The sequence below is a fragment of the Phoxinus phoxinus genome, assembly GCF_949152265.1.
Source record: "Phoxinus phoxinus genome assembly, chromosome: 15".
Lineage (NCBI taxonomy): Eukaryota > Metazoa > Chordata > Actinopteri > Cypriniformes > Leuciscidae > Phoxinus > Phoxinus phoxinus.
Genome location: NC_136890.1, coordinates 29,507,131 through 29,535,030, shown reverse-complemented (window position 1 = coordinate 29,535,030; position 27,900 = coordinate 29,507,131). Strand labels below are relative to the sequence as shown.

Here is a 27,900-nt window from a genome sequence, read left to right as displayed (position 1 = left end):
AACTACCCAGGAATCCTTGCGAATTTGCGAAAGACCAATCAGACAACGAATGGGAGGAGCTTTGACTCATGTTAACATGGATGAGAAGAAAATATTTAAGTGTAAATATCATTATTTTTATAACCTATGTGTACATTTTGCCAGTTATTACCTACAATTTATACAAACATTATGGTCATCAACCAGTGGTTGATGTCTCAAACATAAATATAAATATATATTTATATTTAATATAAACATAAATAGCGCACTGAATAATAGGCTACGATCGCATTATGCTTAATTAAATAAATATAACCGAATGTCAGGGCTTTACTGAGTCATATGTAAATGTAGAAATATAATATTTAAACAACAACCGGACCGTCTTCCTGTTTCCGGCGTGGCGATCGAGTCTGTCCCAAAAATACCTCTCAATGCGCCCTCGTGGACTCGCGCCAAGGGCCCTATAGGTCTGCACTACATGACGTCACCAAAGTGTGGACTCTGAGGAAGTCCACAAGTCCGGAGTGTGCCATTTGGGACAGGGCCTACGACTGAAGGATTGCCGTAAAGCATTCTGGTCGTACGATGTGTATGACGTCATTGACATTTTGAAAGACTTTTTAAAGCAAATAAGTGACTCTAAAAAATCTAACACCCAGCAATGTGCAATTTCTTTGCATCTCCTTTCGAATACAACATTCAAATTACTAGACAAAAAATTATATCTTGAGAAAAGTGGATTTTGAGGGGTATAGCTCCATAGACCTCCATTCATTCTGCACTCGTCCTGTGAGCGCCCTCATATGGAATCAGAGTGGAACTGCAACCAGTCAGAAGCCGGAAGTGTAGCGAGAGTGAACCTTCTCCCCTTATTAGACATTCTCTGGCTATGTATAGAGAGAACCCCTGTTATTAGCGACACTGGTGGCCGTTAAGTGAACTGCAGCCAGCAACTAACTGCTCGTGCTCGCACTCGTCGTGGCTCGTGCACATATATAACGAAGGCCTTACAAATCAAGAAAGAGAGAAGAGACTGAACGTGAGGCGAGGCCCCGATATACACAATGTTCTTTTTCATTTATCGCTTAAGTGGTAAAAATAAGTTGGAAATACCTTTGCAGCGATATACTTTTTAAAGAACATCCCGACGGCGTACACGAGAGTGAAGTTTATGAATAGGTAACGTTAATTATGTGCAGTTAAGAAAGCACCTGATCATAGTGATGATTTGCACCAGCTCTGCAACTCACCACCGGCATCATGGCGACAGATGAGGTAATTCAAATGACTCTGTTATGATAGTTTGAGTAGGCCTGGCTATTGATTGACAATAGAGTATATAGATCACACTATGTGAGACTATATTTTGAATAATTCCCTTTTCTCTGCATGACACATTGACATTACTGTACAAAATTATAAAAATTTCGGCATTATCCTAAACTTTTAAGAAGAGAGGCTCTCGGGAGCGCGCGTAACCGTCACATCCCTTTCCCTGGCAAACCGTCCTTCACATAAAAATCAGTCTACAGGCTTTCATAGACAGTTTTTGAAGTTTCGTTCACACATTGGCAATAAAAAGCCATTAATAAATGGAAATTCTTAAAAATACCCTTAAAAACAGCTCGTAAACACTTTATCACACACACACAAAAAAAACCCAAACATTGTAATAGTCATTTTAGCATGAAAGTAGGCTATGCAATCATTTAAGACATTTACTCGTTAGAACCTTTTTGGCATAAGTGTTCTTTAATATTGAGTCAAGAACACAAGGGATCTATTTAGAGCACTTTGATCCTTTTTCTCTTAAGAGTGCATGGTATATTCAAGACCATGCAGGAGTCAGGACGGTTCTTACTTAATCAGTCATATGAGCATCCAGTCTGACACTAAATTATGTCATGGTTGTTGAGATCTCTTAGACACTGGGATAGCGTTAAGGGCACCAGTGTTTTTTCCTGGGAGGCCATCGGGAATGGAATGACAGTTCAGTGTGGACAGACGGTCAGCCAAACTCTGCTGCTGCATATTTCATATTATCCAAAATATGCACCAACATGCTACTCGTCTTCAGTGACCTAGAATGTGCTTAGCAAATTAAGAAGAAAAACAAAAGCAGGCACAAAGTTACTATAATGGTTTCAGCGAGATAATCTTACTTCATCACCACAGGAACGCTAATTTGGGGTGAAAATCACTGACTGGCTTTGACAGTGATCTCTCTTCAGAATGATTTTCTTTCCCACCGGTGTGAATAACGTGAGTGGATCATGGGTTTCTTGCCACCTGCTGTCACAGAATAGATTGGTTTGAACACTATAATCATATTACATATCAAGTTCTAGACTGTATGCCACTGTGTTTTATGTGACTCATTTGACATTTGCACTCTCATTTATATTGTAAATTACACCAGCCATCAAATGCTGTTCATTAAGCACAGATGCTTTGGTTGTATTACACTTAAAGGGATACTCCACTTTTTTTGGAAATAGGCTCATTTTACAACTCCCCCAGAGTTAAACAGTTGAGTTTTACCGTTTTCGAATCCATTCAGCCGAACTCCGGGTCTGACGGTACCAGTTTTAGCATAGCTTAGCATAGATCATTGATTCTGATGGGTCCAGTAGCATTTCTTTCAAAATGACCAACGAGTTTCAATATTTTTCCTATTTAAAACTTGACTCTTCTGTAGTTAAACCGTGTACTAGGATCGACGGAAAATGAAAAGTTGCGATTTTCCAAGCCTATATGGCTAGGAACTACTCTCATTCCGGCGTAAGAATCAAGGAACTGCGCGGCCGTACCATGAGTGCAGCAGGCGTAATGATATGACGAAGCACTTGAAAATAGTCCCCAGCTCGGTAACTTCCAACATGACCGGGACTAAATTTGTGTAGCATTTTAGGCGGCAAATTAGGTTTCCTGTGCGATTAGCCATGGTTCTGTGCGTAGTAAAGGGCTGTGATAGTGATGTCATCTAAATCGTCTCTCACAAATGTCTCCATGCTACAAGGCACGCTCCCTGTGCAAGCAGGTTGTCACGTTGGTTTGTTGACGGCAAGTGCTTCGTCATATCATTACGCCTGCTGCACCCATGGTACGGCCGCACAGTTCCTTGATTCTTACGCCGGAATGAGAGTAGTTCCTAGCCATATAGGCTTGGAAAATCGCAACCTTTCATTTTCCGTCGATCTTAGTACACGGTTTAACTTCAGAAGAGTCAAGTTTTAAATAGGAAAAATATTGAAACTCGTTGGTCATTTTGAAAGAAATGCTACTGGACCCATCAGAATCAATGATCTATGCTAAGCTATGCTAAAACTGGTACCGTCAGACCCGGAGTTCGGCTGAATGGATTCGAAAACGGTAAAACTCAACTGTTTAACTCTGGGGGAGTTGTAAAATGAGCCTATTTCCAAAAAAAGTGGAGTATCCCTTTAAAGGAATGTTCTGGGTTATATGCAAGTTACGATCCTTCAACAGCATTTGTGGCATAATGTTGATTACCACAAAAAATATTTTGACTTGTTTCTTATTTTCCAAAAAGGAACAAGGCACTTATGAATGTAAATGGGCAATATAAGTATATTTTCAAGGATTTTGAAGGCGGCATGTTAAGCTTATTTATAATTGAATAAATTAATTTATAAAAGCTTCCATAATTCTTCTGGCAAAAATTGTGTCTATAACTACACAAAAAAAGATTATTAAGCGAGTTTTTGCACACTAAAAATCATGATAACAACAACACATATATTGTTGAGTGAGTATTAGTGAGTATTTTAACATATAGCCTAGCCTATGTTTATGGATTGGCCCCATTATTTTCTATTATAAGTCCATCACATTTTTTTAAAGAAAAGGAGGACATGTGAAAATTTATTTTTGTAGTAATCAACATTATGACATAAATGAAATGTTGTTGATTGTGCTTAACTTGTACTGAACTTATACTGGTTACACTTAAATAATGTAAGTAGCCTATATAAATGGCATTGCATTAAACCAAATGGGACTTTTTTTATAATCTCAGCGCTTGAAACAGACGGGAGCACAAAAATGCACGACACACATCATGTTTAATCTTAAAACCAGTGAAAGTGTATCTGTTTTTCAATCTGTGACCAGTTGTGTGTGGCCGTCCTGGGGGTCTTTGTAGGGCAGTGTGTAGGTTAGGACTAGAAAAGCAAAGGGTTTATTTTAGAGGAGATGTGTTTTGTGCCAGAAACGTTGTAGAAGGTGCAGACAGCTTCGTAAGATATCGTTTCAGTTCTACATGCCAACCACTCTGCTGTGTGTGTGTGTGTGTGTGTGTGTGCGCGCCTGTCCGTCTGTCCTCTCCTCTGATGAATTAGGGGGCAGTAGGTCTCCGTGGAGCACACTTTTAGAAGCGGTGGATTCAATAGGTGCTATTCTTACAGGCTAATTACTCTCCCTGGCAAACGTTCTTTGATACAGAGCTTAGACTGGGTTTTGAGTTGGACTGTAGAGCACGGTGAAGACGGATGAATATGACTCTAATGAACGAGGTGCTTTCAATACCATTGAGCTATGTGCCAAGTGGCCTTCACCTTATGAACATTTACATTGTACATTACATTACAAGAATTTTCTTTTTTATCAAGAACCATATTTTGCTGTTGGTGTTACAAATTGCTTCAAAATGCAGTTTTATTGGCAGAATCATAATCCATATAAAGGTCAAACACACGGGCAAACCATACAAGTGACCAACAGGGCAGAAAACACTGGCAAATGGGGAATCTAGAAGCCCAGAAAAGACACAGGAAACAAGGATAACACTCAGAAAAGCCATGTAACAACATTAAAGACTCCGCATAGAAGGAGTGCAAATACAGGGATTATAGGCAAATGAGAAACAGCTAAAAGTAATCAAGCATATTGAGTTTGGGAAATGGGTGATGGAAAATGCAGTCCTTAAGGAGATAAAAAAAGACTGAAAGAGTGCCCTCTGGTGGCTATCATAGGCACTCCGGCTGGAAACACACACACACACACACACACACACACACACACACACACACACACACACACACACACACACACACACACACACACACACACACACAATAATGACATATTACAGAAGATTTCTATTTCAAATAAATGCTCTTCTTTTGCCATTTCTATCGTAAAAATGTCTTATGCTTTCCACAAAAATATAAAGCAGCACAACTGTTTTCAACATTGATAATAATAAGGAATGTTTCTTGCACTCAAAATAAGCATATAAGAATGATTTCTGAAGGAACATGACAAAAATAGAAAATATTTATTTTAAAATTGTAATAGTATTTGGTGGTATTTGTAGCAATACCAAACAAAACCATTGATGGCTTCCATTACCAAGATAAATCATGGTTTATAAAAAATAAACTTTTATTTGTAACGATTTCGAAATCATTGTAATAAAAACAAGGTATGCTATGCCTTCATTCCCCTAATAGACTGCAAAACTTTACGAAACAGCATTGCGAAACAGAAATGCGAAACAGCATTTCCACTAACAATAGTATACCGTAATTAGTGTTACTATAGTAACTGGTGAATATTTGTAAAGGATTGACATTATTAAGATTGAAGAAGTGTCTGAATTGTGGACAGAATTCAAATAAAATTCTGAAATCAACATTCAGTCACACACTGTACGCCACACAATCCGATATGAGTAGCGTCTGGAGCAGAGAGATTCTCTCCAGTGTTAAGTGTTGAAAATCGTAAGGCACGAGCCCCCCGCTGCCAAGCCCAGCAGGAGAACGCTGACTATGATGTAGTGGGGTAGCAGCGGGATTACGCAAAGCCATAAAGGTGACAAGAATGTTTGAAACTTCCCATATCTTCCCATCTGCCTCACACTTACACCCAGACGGACACCAAATCCAGCACACTAGTGTCTAGCGGGCAAGATACGAAGTGTTTTGTCAACAAAGAGCATGGCAGCAGAGTGTTGTCTTCCAGAGAGTATGAGAGAGGGCTTTAAATCAAACCCAGGCATGGTGTGATAGTACAGACAGCAGCTCTCACTTCTAAAACAGTCAGGGAATGTCTATCTCCCGCTAGTCATCAGAACAAACAAAGAGGCAGTAATGTGAGCCAAACAATGTCTGTTAATGTTCACCCCCTGTGCCCTGTGATTCCTCCGGCAGGCTTCTGTGCACATGATGGCTGTTACATAAAGAATACAGCACAAGTACACTGTAGTGTGTTTTTGTGCCGTTTTAACAGAATAATGTAATAATGCTACAATAAAATCTGTTAATTGTGAACTGTAAGTTAACTTATCGTTCAAAATACATACCGGTATTTAAAAAAGTTTTTTTTTTGGTAAAAGACAAAACAGTAAAAAGGATGGATCATAAGTCTCTGCATGATGCATTGTGTTATATTGCATTTATATTATTTGCTTCCTACCAGTTGTGTGTACGAATTTGAGAATCACATTTTTTTTTAAATATGAGATCACGACAAAATGTTAGTTGCTGCAGTTTAAACAGTTTAAAAAAGTTTTTAAATCTGAATGACTCACTCATAAAGACTTCATTTGTTTCATTACAGGATGAATTAGCATTTTTGAACTAATCTCTTGAATGAATGATTCAATGACATACATTTTTTTAAAGTTACTACTGTTGTAACAATGTGATTGATACAAGCTTTATTTGAAGCGTCGCGTTACTTTCAACAGGTTTGATAGACACAGCCAAATCGTTGGCATTTAGGAATAAGAGCGCATGGGTGCTTGAATCAAGATCGTGATATTTGAACTATAAATCATGCAGCTCTATTGTGTACTTTAGGGTATTTTATGTTGTTTAGTTAATGGTAATTGTGTTAGTAATGGTGTTGATGGTGTTTTTTTTCCTTGTGTGGGTGACATAGAAAGGCCACATTTGATGAAACTTATGGTCCATTATTTTACACCTATATTATTATGGTAGATTGTTCAGTTATTCAGTATCTATACTGAACAACTAAACAATATATCCTGCAGCCAATGAGATTGCTTGATCAAAATTTAAATCGTCTGGTTCATTGTTTGCTGTAAGCTATAGTGTGCAGCTTCCTCTGAACTCCTCCACCTCCCCCAGCTCCACCTGCCTAGATCTGCTACGGGACTTATGTATGTCTATTTATGCAGCAGCAGAAGCATTTCTTAGCAGCAGTGTTCAGTAGTAGTGAATCGCAAAAAGATGTTGAGGTCGTAGGCCTATTTCATCATAAAAACGAAAAGAAAACTGAATTATATTTTTCTTTAAGAAAATAAAGCCATCAATATTTTTTTACATTGTGACATTTACGAGCATAACATAGCTTCTCTAACTCGCTACAGAGAACAACGTCCTCTGAAATTTTTTTATAGACTTTTTCTTCCTGCAAAACACAATCTCTTATTTTTCTTTTGATTTGGTAGTGAAATGTGACCCACGCATTTTAATCAACATTCAACTTCAAAACAAACCAAAGACTTGGGCTTAAAAAAATAAATCATTAGGTCACATCATCCACGATATTCCTGCAATCAGAATCATGTTCATTTTTTGTGTGGTACATACCTCATTTTAGTTTGGACTGAATTTGATGTTGTATTGTGTTTTTGAGCTGCAATGAAATCATTTATATATTTATTTATTTTAAAAGAACTTGATATATGTGATGACAGTCACGGTCATTTGATCCATGAGTGACTCCGCAGTGTCGCTGAATATTTATAGCGAGCGGCCTGTGAATGTTATGAGTGTGTAGGTAATGAAGTGTGAAGATCTGTGTGCGATGACAGCAAGAGTAAAGGACAGCTCACATTATTAAGCTGAGCAGTGTATCCTTGACCGTAAAAACTTTCATTTGCTCAAATATTTTGCTCATTTAAGATGTCCTGATAGTCACAACCTTTCCAATGACAGTGTGAGGGATTCTATAGAGGAGTGTAAAGTTACTGTTCGATAGAATTTGACTGTACAGACTTTGCATTTGTTTGCATTACTGTGGAAAATTAAAACAGAAAATTAACATAAAAAGGCAATTTTATAATAATTTCACATGAATTAAATAACGTAATTAAATAAAGCCACCATGCAATCAAATCAGCAATTCTTATTTGTATGGAATATTGCAGTATTTATTATAAATGATTTATGTGCACATCTTTTTATTTATATATTTATGTGGACTTATAACCTTTAATAAACATATGAATTCATCACACACACACACACACACACACACACACACACACACACACACACAAACCTACAACTTGCAGTGACATCTTTTCTCTGATGGTGTGTTTACTGTCACTCACCTGTCACTCACATGAGATCCACCAATAGTAAACCACAACAATCCAATCAATTCCAAAATAAAGTCCTTTTTTTGTTGTTGTTCAAGAAGCCATTTCACTTGGACATAGGCTATACATCAAAAAAAGGGAAGAAAAGACTATTGCAACTTGCGTTTCATGTCAACTTTGATAAATGATAATGATAAATCAGTAGCCTCTATGAATACATTTTTCTTTGAAGATTCATATTTGGGAAAGTAAATCTGTTGAATGGACAATTAGCCTATGATACGTTAATTTACTTAACACATTTCCTTTTTCTTTTAATAGCTAGTTTTTTTCATACAGTATTTGATCTTTTACAAGTTTTATACCAGGACATCTGTAATACAGTTTAGGATGTAATTTGCAAAGCCTCTTTATACATTTTATAGATTTTGTATAAGATTTTGCATAACTTTTTCAATATGTCTGTAAAAGTCCATAGTAAGCTGTCCTCCATCAATCATACAGGGGGAGATCAGTAATGTTCATACCGTGTCTTGTGACCGGACCCTCTGGAGACCCACGAATAGTTTGTAGTTTTCACTATATCATATAAAAGATAAAAGAGTTAACGATCTGTGAAAATTATCATTAAAAATCAAGCCCATTACATGTTCAACAGATATTTTATATTTAGAGAATAATATACATGCCATCTTTACACTTTCACAAGCACTTTTTATAGGCAGTATGGGTTGGGGAAAAAAACATAATGATATTAATATTAGCCATCCATCATTTCTAACTGCCCATGTTGACTTTTTGTGAACAAATGCAGACTGGAACGCATGTGCTTTAAATACAGTACAAACAACAACAGTGTCATCTAGTGGTAGAACATGAACAGTGGTGGAATATCACCTAAATATTGGTGAATGTTTGTGATATTTTTGTCATTATGTCATTCCAGTTTTCTTGAATTATCCTTTATATGAGGTGACAATTGGCAAGATATGCAGCAATGTTTCAAATTTATTGGGTCATTGATTGTATGTGATTTTTTTAGATGAATAGAGTTTGTTATTTTAGGACTTAATTTTTGATTCATTTATTTAAAGCAGGGCTATGCAGTTTCGGGAATTTCTTTGCTGTATTCTCGCTTTTTGCTCGCAGGTTTCTCTATAGAGCTCCCCCTACAGCTTCGGAATAGATATTTGACAACACTGTCGAAAAACTTGTTGTCGACTCTCAGATACCAGAGGTTAGTAGATCAACGACATCAAAGCAGACGGGACATTCTTTACAACGTCTTCTTCATTCGGGTTAAAACAGCGTGAGGGAGCGCAATAATGACAGAATTTTAGCAGATTTTATTTTGCCGTAAAGCAATTCGTTACATCGTGAGACCTGATATCACGCGATACTTCCTGACGCTGCGGTCGGCGGCCCGCAGGCTCAAAGTTACAAGGGTGGTTTTTCCACTCACAGGCGATAGGGGGGTGCGAGACGACCACCATTCAACCCGAAAAAAGTAATATAACCATTCCAATGACTCCGAAGCTCTTCAGTTAAGGTAAAAAACCTGCATAGGTCACCCTTTAAGGACCCCCCCCCCCCCCTTTTATTTTTTTCCTCCACTATCCAAACAGCCATGCTTCCCACTCCAGTCCAGTAGGTGTCAGAAATGCACCTTATGTCTGTTTGCCAACCACCACAATGGAAAAGCAGGTGTGTATCTCCAGCAACAAGATTGAGCATCCCTTGATTTGAATCAACAACTTTGTTGATCATACAGGACTTCCCTTCTATATAGTTCCCTTCTATATAGTTGGTAAAAAACAGTATGTGACAAGAGTAGTAGACCCTATGTCCGAATTCACAGTACTCATAAAAGAGTATAAAAAGTACCTGTATGATCTACTACTTCCGGTGAGATTCTGAAGTATGCATGCGATGGACACTTTACTGTCCCATTCGGCCACAGGAGAGAATTTGTGAATTACAGTGAAGCGATGCAACTGACCCTGGTCGGTCACTTGCAGACATGGGCAGTATTTCAATTAAATGTATTTTAAATATGTATTTAATTACTTTAGTGTATTTTGTAATTTGTATTTTGCAGGTGTGGGAAAAATAAAATGTAGTTTGTAACAAAATATTTTGAGGGAGTGTATTTGAGTATTTCAAATACTTAAGAAAAATCACCATATGCTTATCACCATAGTAAATGATTTTGCCATATTTTTGGTCTGATGTTGGCAAATGGCAATGTCCAGGTTAGATGCACGAAAATCACGTGACACCCTGTAGACCGGGCTCCCTCCAAGCCTAAGTGCCAACTAGTCTCTCCCTATGGAGGATCCCTATACCACTACAGATAAAGCGTTTTGGGGAAATTCGGCTCGCGTATCTACCCTGAAGTGATCAAATAAAATTCTGTATCAAAATTTAAGACAAGTAGTTTGTTTAGACATGGTTTGCAGGGAATTACAAACCTGCGCATATATATTCAAACGCACATAACTATAGAATGAATTAATTCTTGATGGGCACGTGAGCGCCATCAGCGTTTATCACAGGTTCGCGTTTAAAGTCTGTAATAGAACGGTTATACCACAGAAACCGGAAATTCTCAGGACAGCAGCATGTGTCCACATTTCAATCTTAACCGTTCTATTTCATCAGGAACAATCTGAAAACAGGGCTTTAAGTGTAAAATACCGAACTTGTCCTTTAAGGCACGAGTAACGGTGATAATATGGCTACGTAGCCTACATCAAACATGTTTTACTATTAAGGAAAGCCTACCACAACCACACCATTGATGTGAACTTAGCTATACATGCCATTTATGTCAGAGGGAGCTATTTCAGGCCCTGTAGAGATTTAGTGAAATACCAATGCTTTTTTATTTAGCTACTTCACCATTTTGAATTTACACATTTCTCATATTTGTGTTATTGACCTTTCAGTAATAAAAATATATTATTTTAATATAAAAACTTAAGATTATTTTGGGAGTATTTTTGTATTTTCAAAATACTAATTACTTGTATTTTATTTAAATACATTTTTCACATCAGTATTTTGTATTTTATTTTGTTACATTTCATGAGCCAGTATTTGTAGTTTGTAACAAAATAATTTTTGATGTATTTGTGCCCACCTCTGGTCACATGATAATGGCAAAATGCTGAACGTCCAGATTACATTCACTCTAGAGTCTACACACATATTGAATGTACTTTTTTAGCGGTTGTGAAGTAGTTACTTGTTCAAAATAAGTACCTAAGTGTGCGATTTCAGAAGCAGCCATGCGCTGCATCTGAATATGCTGTCTACTTACTTTCATATTATATAGTAGTCGAAAAACAGTATATCAGCCGAGAAGTGTGTCCGAATTCATAGCATTTATAAAACAGGCAAAAAGTCCCCGGATGACCGTTCTGGCGAGATTCTGAAGTGCACATTTGATAGACACTTTACTATCCCATGAGGCCACATGAGAGGATTTAAATGGCTGTGAAGATGTTTCAATCATTTACACACATTCATACTATATAGATTAGTACATACTTTTTTAATGGTCGCAAAGTAAGTTTCAAACCACATGTAGTACTTACTTTACAGTATGTGATTTCGGATGCAGGGATGGTCATTTGTGTTTATGCCATTTCACCTCATGATACTTGCCTTAGGGAAGAATCTGATTAAAAAAACAACAACAATGAACTAAATTTGTAGCTTCCTCCCCATTCTAGTTCAGGCATCACCTGATGCTGACATTTCAAAAAGAGGAAGTCCATTCAGTGAATGCTTATATGATGTCGGGAAAGTGAAATATGAAACTTTCGTTTCCCCAGAAAGAAGAAGTTTACTGGCCTCTTACTGGAAAAGACCCTCCCACTCCACCTAGACTTCAGTTCCACATATTTCACAAACAATAGAAAGTCTCAGCTGGCTGTATTTACACCAGATGGGAAATAAGAGGTCAGAAATGTCAAAGTGGAATGACACTAGATGAGTGAATTCGCTTGTTATTGCCAACAGTTGACAACATCATTTGGGCTGCACTCAATTTTCTGTTTTGTTTGGCTGTGATTGTTCAAACTCTTCCATTTCCTGTTAAGATTCTGATTTCACAACAGTTTGCATTCAGACACGTTTTTTTTAATCCAAATTTGTTTGCAGTGCATTAAATGTGTACTGTGTTTAGGAATCAAACCCTTTGCCAGCATAGTTTTGTTAACACATTTTATATTGCTGTATACAATGATTCATGCTCATATGGATATCAATGGCATGATATATTAAATTTCTATGCAGTTTTTATGTTGTTTGTTTTGGTTGTTGATTTATTGTTTTCTTCAGCCCAAAGAGAAAATTCTCTCATTATTTACTCACCTTTGTGTCAGTTCACAGTAAAATAGTTAAATTCCAGCTTGTTCTTCACACAAATCTGCCGTATGGCTTTAGAATACTTGAGACTGTTTCTTTGTCCTTCCAGGAGCCTAACAACAAAAGTCCCCTTCACTTTCATTGTGTGGAAAAGACCTCCTTGAAGATCCTTCAAAAATATCTTCTCTCCACTAAGAACTGGTGAGTTTTTTTTTCTTTTCCATTTGCTAGGTGAACTATCAATTTTGCAATTTTTGTTTATTAATGACAGTGTTAACTTCCAAAAACATTTAATTTATCAGTATTGTTGCCTTTCCCCCCACTATAAATATCTATATATAAAATGAACAGTATAAAAACATCTCGGAACAACATTACAAAAACAAGATAACTTTATTTAAATATATATATACTCACCGGTATATTGTATTTACCTTTACAAAAATTAAGGCCAGAGGTTCTCAACCAGGGGGCCCCAATAAATCCATAAAATATTTACATTTAGTTATTTTTAGATAATATTAATTAAAATGCAACAATTTTTAATTTTAATTTATTTCTTAAGTACAGAGGTACATATTAGCTTAGACAAGAGGGCCTTTGAATATTGTCTTGGACAATGAGGGGCCTTGCAGTCCAAAAGGTTGAGAATCACTGCAATAATAGGGTAAGAAAAATAAATAGATTTCTATGAAAACAAGACTTAAGGGTTACACTTTATTTTGATGGTCCCCTTTAGACTTTTTGTTGACTAAGAAGTAACATTTCACATTCATGTCAACTAACTCTCATTAGAGTATTAGTCTGTTCTGTCAGTGTTTATAGAATAATTTGACGTACTTATAGTCAGTATAATGTCTGTTGGGGGACCAACATGTTAGCAGTGTTAGTCGATATTAAGCAGACAGTCTACTGAGAGTCGGTTGACCAGAATGTGCTTAATGTATGAATGTCAAAAAAGGACCCACACACACACACACACACACACACACACACATATCATGCTGTTGGGATGATGCATTTGTCACAGGTATTGCCAGCAGGGAGCGCTACATCACATCTAATGATAATAATAAGCCTGTTCTTTATATTTACACAATCTAATAATTCCCTTAGTCTAATTCTTAGTCATCACATTTCAAACGTCATGAGCACATGAACTTTTAGATCACCGTGTCCTTTCCCGAATATTTCATGTTTTTCTAGTAATGTTTCCCGTCCACCCTCCCTCACTCTGCAGTACATAACATTCCTCAGCTGAAACTTGACAGATTCTGTGGAATTCTCCTTCCTGTCTAATATGACTCTGTGATTGTTCCGAGAACAGTTTTTTTTGTGTGTGTGGAATTTTGTTGGATTTTGGACATCTGGGATGGACCTTTGACCATTTTAGTGAAATTAAAAAATTATACAGCAGCTGACAGTACACTTTCGTCAAGCATGTTATATTATTTTGTATTGCTGGTTCATCTTGTAGTAAAAGGCTGAAATGCTCTTGTGATGCCAGACTGGAGTAAATGGTTCCCATGGTAACAGTGGAGTCTGGCTTCCACCCAAACCCTGCACTGTGCTAAAACAGACAGAGCATTCTGGGATATAATACATCAAAACTACCACCATCACCTTACCTAACCCTGCCTCCCACTCCCACAGCCGTTTAGGAGAGCAGAGGGGCTTGAGTAACTGCATCAATGTGTTATATTTGGAAATGGTATCATCATTCAAGCATTTTAGAATCGCATCAAGTTTTTGAGAGCAGTGCTTCTCAACTGGTTTTTCTTCAGGATGCAGATTTTACTGTACGTTTGAAATCAAGAGGTTATTATAATTTTTTATTGTACAAAATTAAAGATACATGTCTTTAAAATGAGTTCATTATTATGCCATGAACTACTTAAGTTGAGTGCATTTTCATTTGAGGGTTTGAGTTCTAAAGTCTCTTGCATTTTGACAGTTTCATGCTTTTGCCATCCAATAATTCACCACACACGTTTAAAAAAAGTTCTTTAACACATTAGGCATGCACAGTATATATGTACCTTATTGTTATCAGGCTTCACGTTTTTTTTTCTATTGGTATCTCTCGTCTTTGGATAAATACACAATCATTACATTAAAAAAAGTTTCTTATGCTCACCAATGCTGATTTATTTAATCAAATATACAGTAAAACAGTAATATTGTGAAATATTACTGTGATTTAAAATAATGCAAAGCTGAATTTTCAGCATCTCTCTTCAGTAATCAAATTAATTGAATTGAATTGAGTCTTCAGTGTCACATGATCCTTCAGAAATCATTCTAATATTCTGATTTGCTGCTCAAGAAGCATTTTTATTATTATCAATGGTAAAATTGTAGCAACATGAAATACTTTACAGTATCTTTTGGACAATTGGATGCATAAGTATAAAATAAAAGTATGAATTTCTTTAAAAGAACTCAACTTTTAAACAGTAGTGTATATATCAGCTGATTTTGGATATTTAATTGTGCATGCTTTTTCCATTCATATACATTTAATTTACATTTTTGTTCTTAACAGACAAAAACAAATTGATGTCTGGCAAAAATAATCACAAAATGATTTTTAAAAATATATATTGTAATATTATGATGTCTAAATTCACTTCTAGCACTGCATTGAATTTTAATCTGTTCATTCCTAAAGCCCAACTGTGCACAATTATATGGTTTGCTGCATTTTATGATTTGCATTTAGCATTATTTTTCTTGCTGCCTGCAACCCACCATATGAGAAAAGCACTGTTTTATAGCATTATGTCCATGTATCTTTGAGTAGTCCTCTCTCCAGTATGATGTGTAGCCCATATGACCACTGTGGTTAGTCATCATAAGCCTGGAGAGAATTCATTGACCGACAAGTACTATAATCATTCTATGATCATCACAAGATCAAAACACTCTGTAATTTGGAAAAAAACAGGCTGTTTGTTGCCAGTGATTCCAAGCATGTTATTCCTGTTGAGGAAGTTCTGAGAAACGGGCCCTTCTGTGCCTCAGCTGATCGATAGATGGCGCCGTAGAGCGAACGAACTCTGTGTCTGCTTGGCACATCAACACAGTACAGGTCGTGTGAATCTGGCTTCATCTCAAAGCGCTCTGAATCTGTCATTCACTGTGCAGCTACAAAGATTTTTTTGTTTCATTTGTTCCGCGCTGAAAAGGACACCGGTAAGAAGGAAGTGAGGTCTTTTAATCCTTGCATTGTTTCATGTTAGCATTGTTTTTAACATTTCCACATTCCCTTATAAGGCTCTGTTTCCTACTTTGAAAACTAATGAGAAAAATACATTTTGCAGTCAGTTAATCTCATGATTATGCAGGATTTTATTTATTTTTAGACCTCTATGAATATCTTTCCTAAGACGTAATGAGTGTGGCAGTGTTTGATGTGTCAATACCTCTTGCCCTTTAAGAAGCCCTTTGGCTTTGCTCATGTTAAGGTTCATGAGGAAGGTCAACCCTTTTTTTTTCAGATGCTGAAAACAGCAAAGGTGTCAGTTTTCATTTCAGAGTTACTTTCAAATCCCACCTCACTCTGTTTGTGTTGTGTTTTAATACCAAATACAGGTAATGCATTCTGAGAAATGCCTTCTGTTTGTTACCTCAATTCAAATTAAAGAAATTAATTGGAATTTAAGTCGTTCTCAATTCAATTCTGAATGGTGCACAACCTTGGCCATCTTCGTAGGCAGCTTAAACAGTTCCTGTGCAAGTTACTCTCTTTTTTCTCCCACATAATTTGGACTCAATTTATCTTCTGCGGACTGAAATCACTATTTTATGTCAGTTTTTTTATTTTATTTGGTGAGTTGGCAAATAAAATAAATCCAGTTTAGGATGATCAGGGCGTAGAAGCGGAGAGCATAAATTGAAAAATGATGTTTCAAGATGTCATCAAATCAATCGTCCTCCATTTTCTTTAATCTAAGATAGAATCTGTGGTTCTTCATGACACATTTGTACTTAATGGAAAGGCGTCTTAAAGACAAACATGGATTGAGGAAGACAAAAAGCTACAGGAGGTGCTCTGTAACCTATTGGTTCCACGAACGGCCTCTCTGAACTCTTTCTGTGACCCCAATTTCATCCTATGTCCGTGGTCTCTTTGGACGCCCCAGTCATCTGTAATTGGTTTTGACAGGTCTCTGTTTTGCAGTGTGTGGGAGCACGCTGTCTTTGGTGTACCATGTCCATGAGGTTCATGGGAAGAAGCTAGCAAAGCCCAGCCCAAATCTGAAACCACCCCCTCCTCCCGTCTCCTCCTCTCCAATCTAGAGCCATTGGCTGGGATCTCTGCGGTGGAATGCTGCCGGGAGCCCCGACCCTCCCCTTGAGTTCACCCTCCCACCCATTAGGAATTCCAGCAGGGCATTGTGGGTGGGATGAATGGGGTCAGAGCCAAGGAAACAAAGTAGGAAGTTTTCACAAGAGTGTAGCCTTTGTTAATGGCTGCTTGTTTTTGTTTTGTTTCATCCAAGCTTTATCCAAGTCCCCTGACCAACAAAAAATATTTAACAGAAATTAAACTTTTTCACCATTTTGTCCCCACTTATTATGCTTGTAATGGCTTCATACTAAAACTTTGTTATACTTGAGCATACTTGCTCAATATTTGTTGATCTTTTGTTGATGGACTATCTATCTATCTATCTATCTATCTATCTATCTATCTATCTATCTATCTATCTATCTATCTATCTATCTATCTATCTATCTCTACAAACCTGATGAAAAGTGTTTAAAACCCTCATTATTTATTTCTGCAAATCTTTTTAAGCATATCCAAATCCATTCCTAAAATAGTTTACCTTTACATTTATTGTATTTTATTAGTTTAATAAAGCAGTTTAAGGAAGTTCATTGGTGCCACTATCCTTCTGGGGGCATCGAGTTCAACTGATGCAAAGCATTTGTACAATCTACCAAAAAAACCTGGCATTCATTCATTGTGTGACGTATTGGTGTCAGTGCAAGAGTAGAGACTAGTCGGTGTGTTTTGGTCTCACACTGAGTCAGTGCGTTGCATTCTGTGTGTGGCGCGGGACCCTCGCTCCTCAGGATGCTTTTGTGAGGGCCTCCAAAGAGGCCAAGTTCACAGAGACACAAAAGCGGGTAAGAAAACCCGGGAGTGGGGTGACAGGGGGCAGCTATCAAAGGATATCAGCACATTCTTAGAGCCGCTGCTCGCTAATGCATTGTGATTTGAATAGCAGAGCGGGTGAATGAAATGAAGACTTGTAAAGAAGATGAAAAACTGAATCTGATAATGCATGTCAGGCCTTGTGGAATTCCAGATGCTTTTGAAGTAACTGAATAGGGAATCGGTTGTGTGAAATCGTAAGATAAAAAAGATCACACACTTTGTTTGGTTTTAAGAAACTTAGCGGGAGTTGTTAGAAAGATTGCACAATCATAAAAGTGCTGTAAATACATTTCATCCATATATCACAAGTGTATTAGCAGATAAAGCGCTCTATTTTCAAACTCAATCAGCTATTTTCATCCACTTTTCTTCAGACAGGCGTGTATCTCTCTCTTGCTCTCTCTCTCTCTCTTTTTTTTTTTTTTTTTTTTTTTGGTTTGAGAGTGGGTGAAGAGAGCAAGAGGGACCCTAAATCAAATAAACATCACAGCCATGATTGCTTCATCTCTGCTTTCCAAGAAAACCAGACATCCAGGCTGAGAATAAACTCTATTTGCATTGTCTCTTCCGGCCGTGGACCTCTAAGTGTCTTTTATTGAATCTGGTCTCATTAGAGAGCTGGACCAGCAGAGATGATGCTGCTATAGACAGCACTCAACTAAAGCACTTCTATACAGATTTACGTATATATATGAACACTACACAGTGTTTTGGATCTGTAATAGATTCCTTACCCATCTTGTGTCTGTTGTTGTTACAAACCCTGTTGTCTATGGCACTGATCTTGCGGACTCATTAATTATGGATGATATGTTGCTGTCGTGCATCCTGATTTAGTCATAATGACTAAGTTATTTTCGTTGTGATGGGAGGAGAGATTGCTTTTGCCTCTCATCTCAGTTGACAACCTATTTTGCTTTAACAACAATTCTACAATAGCAAGATGTATAAATATGCCTCTGATTAGCATATGACAAATGCCTTCCTTAAATTAATGTACCATATCAACCAGTTTATGGAAAGTGTTGTAGTTAATTTACATAATAAAAATGTGGTATAATGAAAATATGACAGTTTGAGTGCTTAAACTGTATTCCTAAAAAAATAGTGTTTGTTCTAAACCTCAAACTTTGATTTATTAAACTTCCGCAATGAATTAAACATGAACACCTTTATGCACATATTCCATTAATTTTTTTTGTAAATCATTTCATAATTATTTTCATCGATAGAATGTTAGATTTTACTTCTTGCATATTGAATTTTAATCACTCTTCCTAATCGCTCTTTATTGAGTTGTGATTGGTCTTGTATTCTTTGCCTATTTTGAATAATTAATAGCCACTTTTACACTTCACAGTGACTGTGTTGATTTCCATGTGCAGCTGATTGAAAACAAGCTTACATGACACCAGCAAAGTGGCACTGACAAGATAATTAAAATAGAATAATGATGAACAGTCATTATAGTCACCATTTTGGCAGAAACTATGGTTTCCATGGTCATTTTTGTGAGGTTTAAATTAAACGATGAGATCAATGTTTTAACACACAGATGCAATTGGAATCAAAGTGTCTAAAGAAAGATACAATTACTGATGTTTCTTAACCATATTGTTAACTGGACAGAATGTGAGCAAAACTTGGCATCAAATAAGGACAAAAATGCTTGTTTTCAGCCTCCAAACAGAGAAAAGACCTTCAGATTTGAAGGAGGCCAAACCACCTGCCAGCATTGTCTGTCTCCATGCAGTGAGGGGAGCAGAGCATGATGGGAGGTGGGATGGTGGGGAGATCTGGTTCTCACAGGCTTCATTCTCTCAGAATTCCCGCCAACACCCCTTCTGCGCACACTCACACACTCCTCAAGGCTGTTTCACGGCCATTGCCCTTCAATACAGACCTGTGGAATGAGGGTGGTCAAGATGACCGAGAGAGAGAGTTGATTGGTCAGAATGTGTGCGTGGAAATGGATTTTTTAGGTATATTTACATTATTATTTTTGAAGGCCAAGGAGAAAATAAGTTCTGTGACAACAAATTTTATGATTCTTACATGTTTTGCTCATCATGATAATATTCACAAATGAGCACACCTTTTATAAAGTTTAAAGCCACAATTGCCAGAAGTAAAAAGCTATATGTAGGCTATAGATTAACACAACGGTTGCTAGACTTCAACATCACCACCAATACGCTTCTGTTAACTCTTTCGGTAAAACATTTTCCCTTAATTTTTGAGTTCGAATAGTTTGCAAGAGCACGGTTATGAAAGTGAACTAGTGAGGAGATGAGTTTTCCTGTCCGGTGTGATGTTTAATGTCCCTGACATCCTCTTTAGTCCCATTTAGCCTCTTTTTAGCAACCACCCCTTGTCACAAGGGGGTATTATTTATGTATTTTATGCCATAGAATAAAATGTATATATCTTATATCCAAATATCCAGTATTACATATGCTACATAGGCTTTTCTGTGTTCCCAAATGCCTCTTCCTCAGGAGCGATCCTATTTGTGGAGTCAGATCTTTTGAAGAACTCCCTTAAAAAGACTATCAAAAGAGATCAGAGAGTGAGGGTGAAACGCAACAGAGACAGAGAAAGAAAGAGAGTGAGCATTTGGGGGTCATCATAGATCACTTATCTGGTCACATTAGCTTGTAACAATGTGTATCTGAAGTGCTTAACCCGTAGTGGAGCGCCACTGTCTCCCTTCACAATGGCTTAGATCAGCGGTGCACAATACTAGGGTCTCACAGAGGGCAAAAGATGGGCCAGAGATGAGAGCGTGGCGGGCGGCTACCTCTACCCTCTGTCTCCTTGTGCGTTCGCCTTTACGGTCCCCTGTGGGGATACTCCCATGCATCACTGCACAATATCTTCCCTCATTATTTTTCCATTCCACAATTTATCACTTTCTCCCGTCTAATGAGCTCCATGTTGGTGTCCCAGTAATTCAAGACATTTACATTTTTGAATCCTGTTAAATTGACTTTAATGAAACCTATTTATTGCTTCACTTGCATGGCACATTCTTTAACATAAAACATATTAGTGTTTAATTGGACACATTAAGGGAAAGAAGTAGTTCATACAGTTTTTAATTGAGCGTTTTAAGAGTGAATTGGTGCCAATGGTCACATGACTCATATTTCGATGACTTAATGTTTGTATTTATTCTCATCACAGTCAAAAACATTTCAAACAACATCTTTCTTTCTTTCTTTCTTTCTTTCTTTCTTTCTTTCTTTCTTTCTTTCTTTCTTTCTTTCTTTCTTTCTTTCTTTCTTTCTTTCTTTCTTTCTTTCTTTCTTTCTTTCTTTCTTTCTCATTTTACTTATTTATGCATGCATGCATTATTTGAACTACTTTTGAGGGTGTGTTATTTTTATTTTTGGATCTTGGCAGCTTCAGTCCTAGTTAATTTGAATGGAATTATGAAAAAAATGGAAATGACATTGAACATTACTTTTTGTGTTCCACGAAAGTAGTAGTAATGCAGGTTTATAAAGACAGAATAAATGATACCATGGTTATAATATATTACGTTGTCGTGAAAAACTATACTTTTGAATAATTAAAATAGCATTAATAAACATTAGCTGCATTAATGAAATGTAATATTAAAACGTAACCTACTGTACACAACTAACATAAGAAGCCACATGTATCTATTTAAATGTCTATGAGTCACACAGAAACTTCTGTAAATTATAAAATGATTCATACAGTTTACTTATAAAACAATCATTTTAGAATACTTGAAGTGGTGCATTTTAAGGTGATTTTAGTGTCTTAAATATAATCCCAATTTACTAATATTAAATTTTTTATAGTATTATTTTTTACGATTATGACAAGAATGGATGTTTGTTTAATCTGACTAATTTTCTAATTTTCTTGAGGCATCCTCACACCCATTTAGTGTGTGTGCTCATAAAGAGAACACTAATGATTTTTGCTTCTTGTCCCCATGCCCTTCCCAAACCCTAATCCCAGCGCAATAATGAGCTGTGTGTGTGTTTGTGTCTTGAGGGGGATGGGATCCTGTTCCTGTTATTGTTAACTACAGTCGCACCCATTGAACCCTTTAGCTCAGTCCATATCAATCGTGTTTTTGAGATTTGGTCACCTCAAAGCAGTTTTTGAGGCTCTGCATGTATATCCTTCATTAAATGCGACACATTTAAAGTTTGCAGGTTGTCGTGGGATTTCCATCAAACTGTCAGTGGGCCACCCCGATGTCAAGAATTGTGTCATGGGGGACTTGTAAAAATAGATCTCATCTCATATTTCTTATCTGCGCTGTGCAGAAATGCCCCAGTTCAAAACAGAGATCTGTGTGGCATGTGATTTCCTTCACAAGTGGAGCGGTGTTGTAGATTATCGGAATTTGGCTAATGAGAAATGCTCATGGGAATGTCGGCATCAAATATATAAGAGAACAGAGCAGATGCTAAACAACACACACACACACACGTCACATGTATGCGATCTGTAGTGAGTAAGTGAGTGTGTTTGACAGGCTGCAGGGTGTCACTGCTTACACATGTGCTGGGTCGTCCCGCGGGAAGTGTGCGGTCATGTGCTTTAGAGAAAAAGGCCTTCAATTGTGATTCAAAGGAATCGGAGAACCGCCACTGGATTTACAAAAGACCTGCGGGCTACAGTATTCATAGCGTCACCCTCATCAATTTACCATTTTCCTCATGCTTAACCTTTACTAAATAAGCCATGTGACGTGTGCTTGTACATGTGAGCTTGTGTGTATGAAAGCGTGGGTGGATTTAGAAAGTTTGCTGTCGTATAACAGATTTAATGAATCGTGACAAACGGTCTGCTTATTGATGATTACATAGGCTTGACTCCAAAACCTGCATGTGTAAATAACATTTCTTGGCATATTAGACATGCAACTGATGCATAGGCTCATCAAATATGGCAAAAACATATTTTTAATTAGTATTTGTGTCTTGCTTTCCTGTAAAATAGTACATAAATTGCTTAAGATTTTACAACTTGCATTCAGACATATAATCTTGGATTATTTCAAATGGATTTAGTTTAACTAAATGTAACAAAGTTCATCTGTGAAACAAGACAAAACAATCTGCCAATGGGGTAAGAATAAGTCAAGTTTATTCAACATATGTTCTCTGAAAACATAAAAATAGGCTTACAATGTTGTGATTTTGCAACTTGCGTTCAGAGAATATATCTTGAGTTGAACTAAAACTAACTTGAGACAAAACAATTAACCCATTGGGGTAATTGTTAGTTTTAGTTCAACTAAATCTGATTAAAATACACTTTTTTTTTCAAGATATATTCTCTGAACGCAAGTTGTGAGTTCACTGTCATGAATAAATCACTGTCAAGAATAAATAGACTTAATTCAAGATATGTTCTTTGAAAACATGAAAACAAGTCTTAATTTCTTATGCGTTTTTTTCTCTCTCCAGTTAATAAAAAAAGGATATATATTCTCTGAACAATGATTTAATAATAACAATACTCATTATTATACAATATATACTTGTTGTTGCTGTTATAATCTAATGTAATATTTGTAATATTTATTTTTGGTGAACTCACTTAAGAAATTATGGCTTAATCTAAGACAAAGTCAGTAAAATAATCATCTATAATAATTATAATAACTATATATTAAAGAAAAGTGTCCATAAAAATAAAGTAAAATGGAGTTTTACCCAATAATTGTGTATAATGTGCATTTTTATCATTATTTGAGTTATGTCAGTAGCTTAGAAACATGCTAATGCAAAAATCTGTTGAAATCCATTGAGTCTTTTCTTTGCTCTGCTTTGCTCTGTCATTGGTGTGCTGTATGAAGTTGTTTATGTAGAACATTTCAAATCACCTATTTATGATTAATCACCCGTAAGATTTTCGTTCATCTTCGGAACACAAATGAAGATTTTTTTTTTACGAAATCTGAGAGCTTTCTGTCCCTCCTACGCAACTACCACTTTGACTCTTCAAAAAGTTCATAAAAAGATCTTCAAACTGATCCATGTGAGCGGTTTAGTCCACATTTTCTGAAGAGACAGGATCGCTCTATATGATAAACAGATTTAATTTAGGCTTTTATTCACATTCAAACATTGATCAGCGAACATAAACAGAAGCTCAACCGAAATTGAATCTGTTCATCATATAAAGCGATCTTGTCTTTTCAGAAAATCACAGACCGAATGCTCTCAGATTTAATAAAAAAGATAGTCATTTATGTTCCGAAAGTCTTACAGGACGACATAAGGGTAAGTAATTAATGACAGAAATTGAATTTTTGGGTGCACTAACCCTTTAAAGGAGTAGTTCACTTTAAAATGAAAATTATTACCCCGTGATTTACTCGCCCTCAAGCCATAGGTGTATATTACTTTCTTCTTTCAGTCGAATACATTCGGAGTTATATTAACAAACACCCTGTCCCTGACGCTTCCAAGCTTTATAATGGCAACATTTGTCGTTCCCAGCGTCATTCCCCTGTGACCTAGTATTGCTCTCTTTCTGTCACTTAACACCTGTTCATCTTCCCAGAATCCTTTGCTCCTCTTCACCTTTTGGTGTCTGATATACTTCCACCTGCTTAGGCCAGTTGTACCTGATAAAACAATACAGATTTGTTACCCCACACCTGGACCGCTCCACCTGTTCAGAGTCCACCATTACTATCCTCGCACACTTATCTGCTTCACAACTGTCATCACAAGTGATGGGCCACAAAATGCCTCTATTTTGACATGGTGATCAGTGTGGAGCTGCTCATTTGAACACAGATCGGCAGCAAAGAGCCGGTTCAGCCTGTGATAGCCAGGCATCCATCATCAGCCGTGTCATTAATCTTAATTAGATTACAGATAATGGTGTGGTTCTAGACCTGGCCGTTATATTGAGCATCAAATTTACAGCACGTCCGATAGCAGGTGTAGCACACCGTAGCAGCTGGATGAAATGGGACTGTTTAATGCATTAACACTCATCAGGGAGGGGCGAAGTGGGGTAATTATCACTGTCAGCAGCTCCTTATGTTCTTATGGGCTGTGGGAATGAGGAAAGGAGATAATTGTATAATAAAGATTATCTTTAATATGAGTATCAAGAGATATATAAACCCCAATGATTTTTTTTTAAATATAATTTAAAGGGATATTTTATCCCCCCCCCCCCAAAAAAAAAAAATCTGTTAATATTTCTCACACCCATGTTGTAATAGAACTCATGTTCTATGGAGTAGAAAAGAAGATCCTTGGTTACTGTATCTCTTTTCATTTTAAGGTAAACAAATATGGATGGGGGGTCATGACATGGATTTTTTTTTATATGTTCCTTGAGGTTCACTTATAATATTAATACTTTTTTTGCTCAAAAAACAAATATACTGTATATAGAATTTGTTTTTATTTTCAACCCTCATTCCGATCCTCTGCCTGAAATAATCCGTTTTTAAGTGGTGGCTCCTTTATGTCAGTAAACGACCACGTTGCATTGGAAACTTTATCAACGCCCACTCACTATTGCGCATGAGTAAGTGTTTTGAAAACTTTACTCACGTAAAACAGTCATTTACTGAGTAAACGTTATGAAATCGTTTACTTGCGATTTGTGATGCAGCTGCTGTCAGATCGAATACAGCTGACCGCTTCATCTGTCAACAAAAGTTTCTTTGCAATCTCTCCATTACACTGTGCCTCTACAAAACAGTCAAATCCTCAGAACAAATATAGTCCTCCGACGTGATCCATGACGCCATTAAAATAAATCATCCTCTTGTTTCTGTCACTGGGATTCTTCTGAAGATTTGACAGAAATTAGCAAATGAGCTGTTTAAACAGGACGTGTCAAAGCAGACATGCCTTGATGCTTCCATTAACTCTCCCATGATTTGTCCTGTTGTCGACTCAGTCGCCTGGAGTATGCCTGAAAGTGAACACACATCTCTATACTGTATCCAGTGTAGACAGCGTCAGTGATTATAATGGGTTCTTCTATTTGCTTTTGACGCAACGCTTCGCTCGCATCCGGTGTAGGCCTATGATGCGAAGATGTAAAACTATTCATCGGTGCCTTGCTATGGAGGCAGTCATATGCAAATGTATTTCCTGTGGGACATCACAAATCCCAGAATATCAAAACGAGCCATTTTTGGAGCTTGATCAAATAAATCCTTTGTTTATAATGAGGAGGACGTTGCAAGCTATAAAACTTGCAGGATGTTTTAATGGTACAAAGACCTCTTATATGTCAAAACATCAAGGCAAATTTGATTTCTCATGTCATGATTAAGCAAAATGACAGACAATAGCAAAAAATCATGTTAATGATAATTTTTAAGTGTTGGTATGATAAAGAGTGACCAAAATTTCAACTTTGTCTTCCAAAAAAGGATTTGGACCAGCATGAGTAAAGGTAAATGATAAACTAAACTTTTGTCCTCTTATAAGAAAGTAGCACAGTATTAGTAGTGTTATTGGTAACTAAAACTATTCAAAATTGTTTACGGTAATTGCCAAAATTAGCGACAAAATTACTTACTAGAATTACTAAAACTGAAACAGAAATAAAAAATTGAGCTAAATAGAGATATGTTAAAAAAAAACTAAAAAATTATAAAGCACATAACAAAACTACTAAAATTAAAATTAAGCTGAAAATATAATAATTATATAATAGTATATAAATAATACTGACATGACACGTAATAGTGTGGCCATAGAAAATACCAACAAAAGAAAAACACATTGGACTCTCATTTGGACTCTACCATGATTGTAATTTTATTGTATTTTTAATGCATCTGACATTACAGTGTCAATACCATGGTATATTAATAATCACGCATCATGTTGTCTGTTTTTCCATCTCTCGGTTACTCCAAAACCGTGCTTTCAGAATGAATAAGATGCTCAGAGAGTGCTTCAAAAACGGTTATCACTGTAAATTATGCTTCATTGTATGCTTGTGCAATTTAAATTTCATCCTTTTCAACAGGTCCTGATATTTACATTCAGGTCTCCTGGCACAGCTGTAATTGTTTTGGCAGCTGTGTTCTGTGATTACAGGAGCAGAGGCTACGGTGAATCCAAAGTGTCGTGCTGGGAGATCAGGCGGACCGCATCAAATGAGAAGCCCTCGTCACGTGATCCGCAGGGGTGGCCCGTGCTGCGCCGGAGACACCCAGGCAGGTGTTGGGAATCACGTTGCTATGGAAACAGAGAGATGACACCTTCGGAGGTCTGTCAGTGCAGGATTAGCCTTGTACATTCGCTAACAAACCTTGGGTTTGGGTACAGCGTCTCGACACAAATTAGACTGGAATGATGCGGGCGCGCCCTGTCGCTAGCAAAGCATGCAGATGTTTACGTTTCAGGATATTGATTGTATCTCATCTGAAGTATTTCCACTATCAGTACATGGCAACACTGAAGTTTATGATAACGTCACTCGCTGGTTGCAGCAGGACTGCCTTGTAGAATCACAATAGCTATTTTTTCATCCACCTATTTTTATGCGCATTTTTGGATATTGCATAAATAAAGCTGGATGGAAACACCAAGATCCTCATAAAATTTAAAACTTTGCATACAAACTTATGCGCTCAATTGACCCTTCGCAGGGAGCTTGATTGACAGGCGATCTGCCCAATCATATTTCGCCATCTGCCATTTTGTCCAACAAAGCAGTCAGGAGAGTTAGTAGATTAACTTGGGAAGAACATGAGTGTACTGACGCCTTTCCGCAGTTAAAACAACATTCCTTCTGATGTTCATTCATGTTTATTTGATGCTATAAATTAACTAGAAGGAGGAGATGATCGGTTCACGAGCAGCTTTAACTGAGGCTCTACAGCGATCTGTCAGACACATTAAAAAGCCACAGACAAAACTGTATTTATTGTTTAAATTTCTTTAAAAAAATTACCAAATTTGAAAGGTGAGACTGTTTAATATAAAAAGTACCGCAAAAGTAACCTGGTCTGTCCTGTCTGTCAGCGCGTTGTCAGTGTCCTCTCTGCTCTGCGATGTATTTTTCTCTG

General features: G+C 37.0%; 2 protein-coding genes across 3 annotated transcripts in view; one reads left to right on the top strand and one right to left on the bottom strand.

The window, feature by feature from the left end:
* The window catches only part of LOC307011478 (serine/threonine-protein kinase SBK1), a 381,893-nt gene that overhangs the window by 16,001 nt on the left and 337,992 nt on the right, over positions 1-27,900 (bottom strand). The gene's annotated exons all lie outside the window — the stretch shown is intronic.
* LOC307011393 (uncharacterized protein) lies at positions 967-27,418 on the top strand. 2 transcript variants are annotated; one of them, XR_013800416.1, is made up of 3 exons: positions 967-1,260; positions 12,783-12,874; positions 26,890-27,418. XR_013800416.1 is itself a non-coding variant. In XM_079636987.1 (3 exons), exons 1-3 carry the CDS (start codon positions 1,246-1,248, stop codon positions 27,183-27,185), a joined length of 366 nt encoding a protein of 121 aa, XP_079493113.1. In that variant the 5' UTR covers positions 967-1,245; the 3' UTR covers positions 27,186-27,418. The 2 variants fall into 2 exon arrangements, 1 of the variants encoding a protein (XP_079493113.1); XM_079636987.1 differs by having other exon boundaries at positions 26,927-27,418.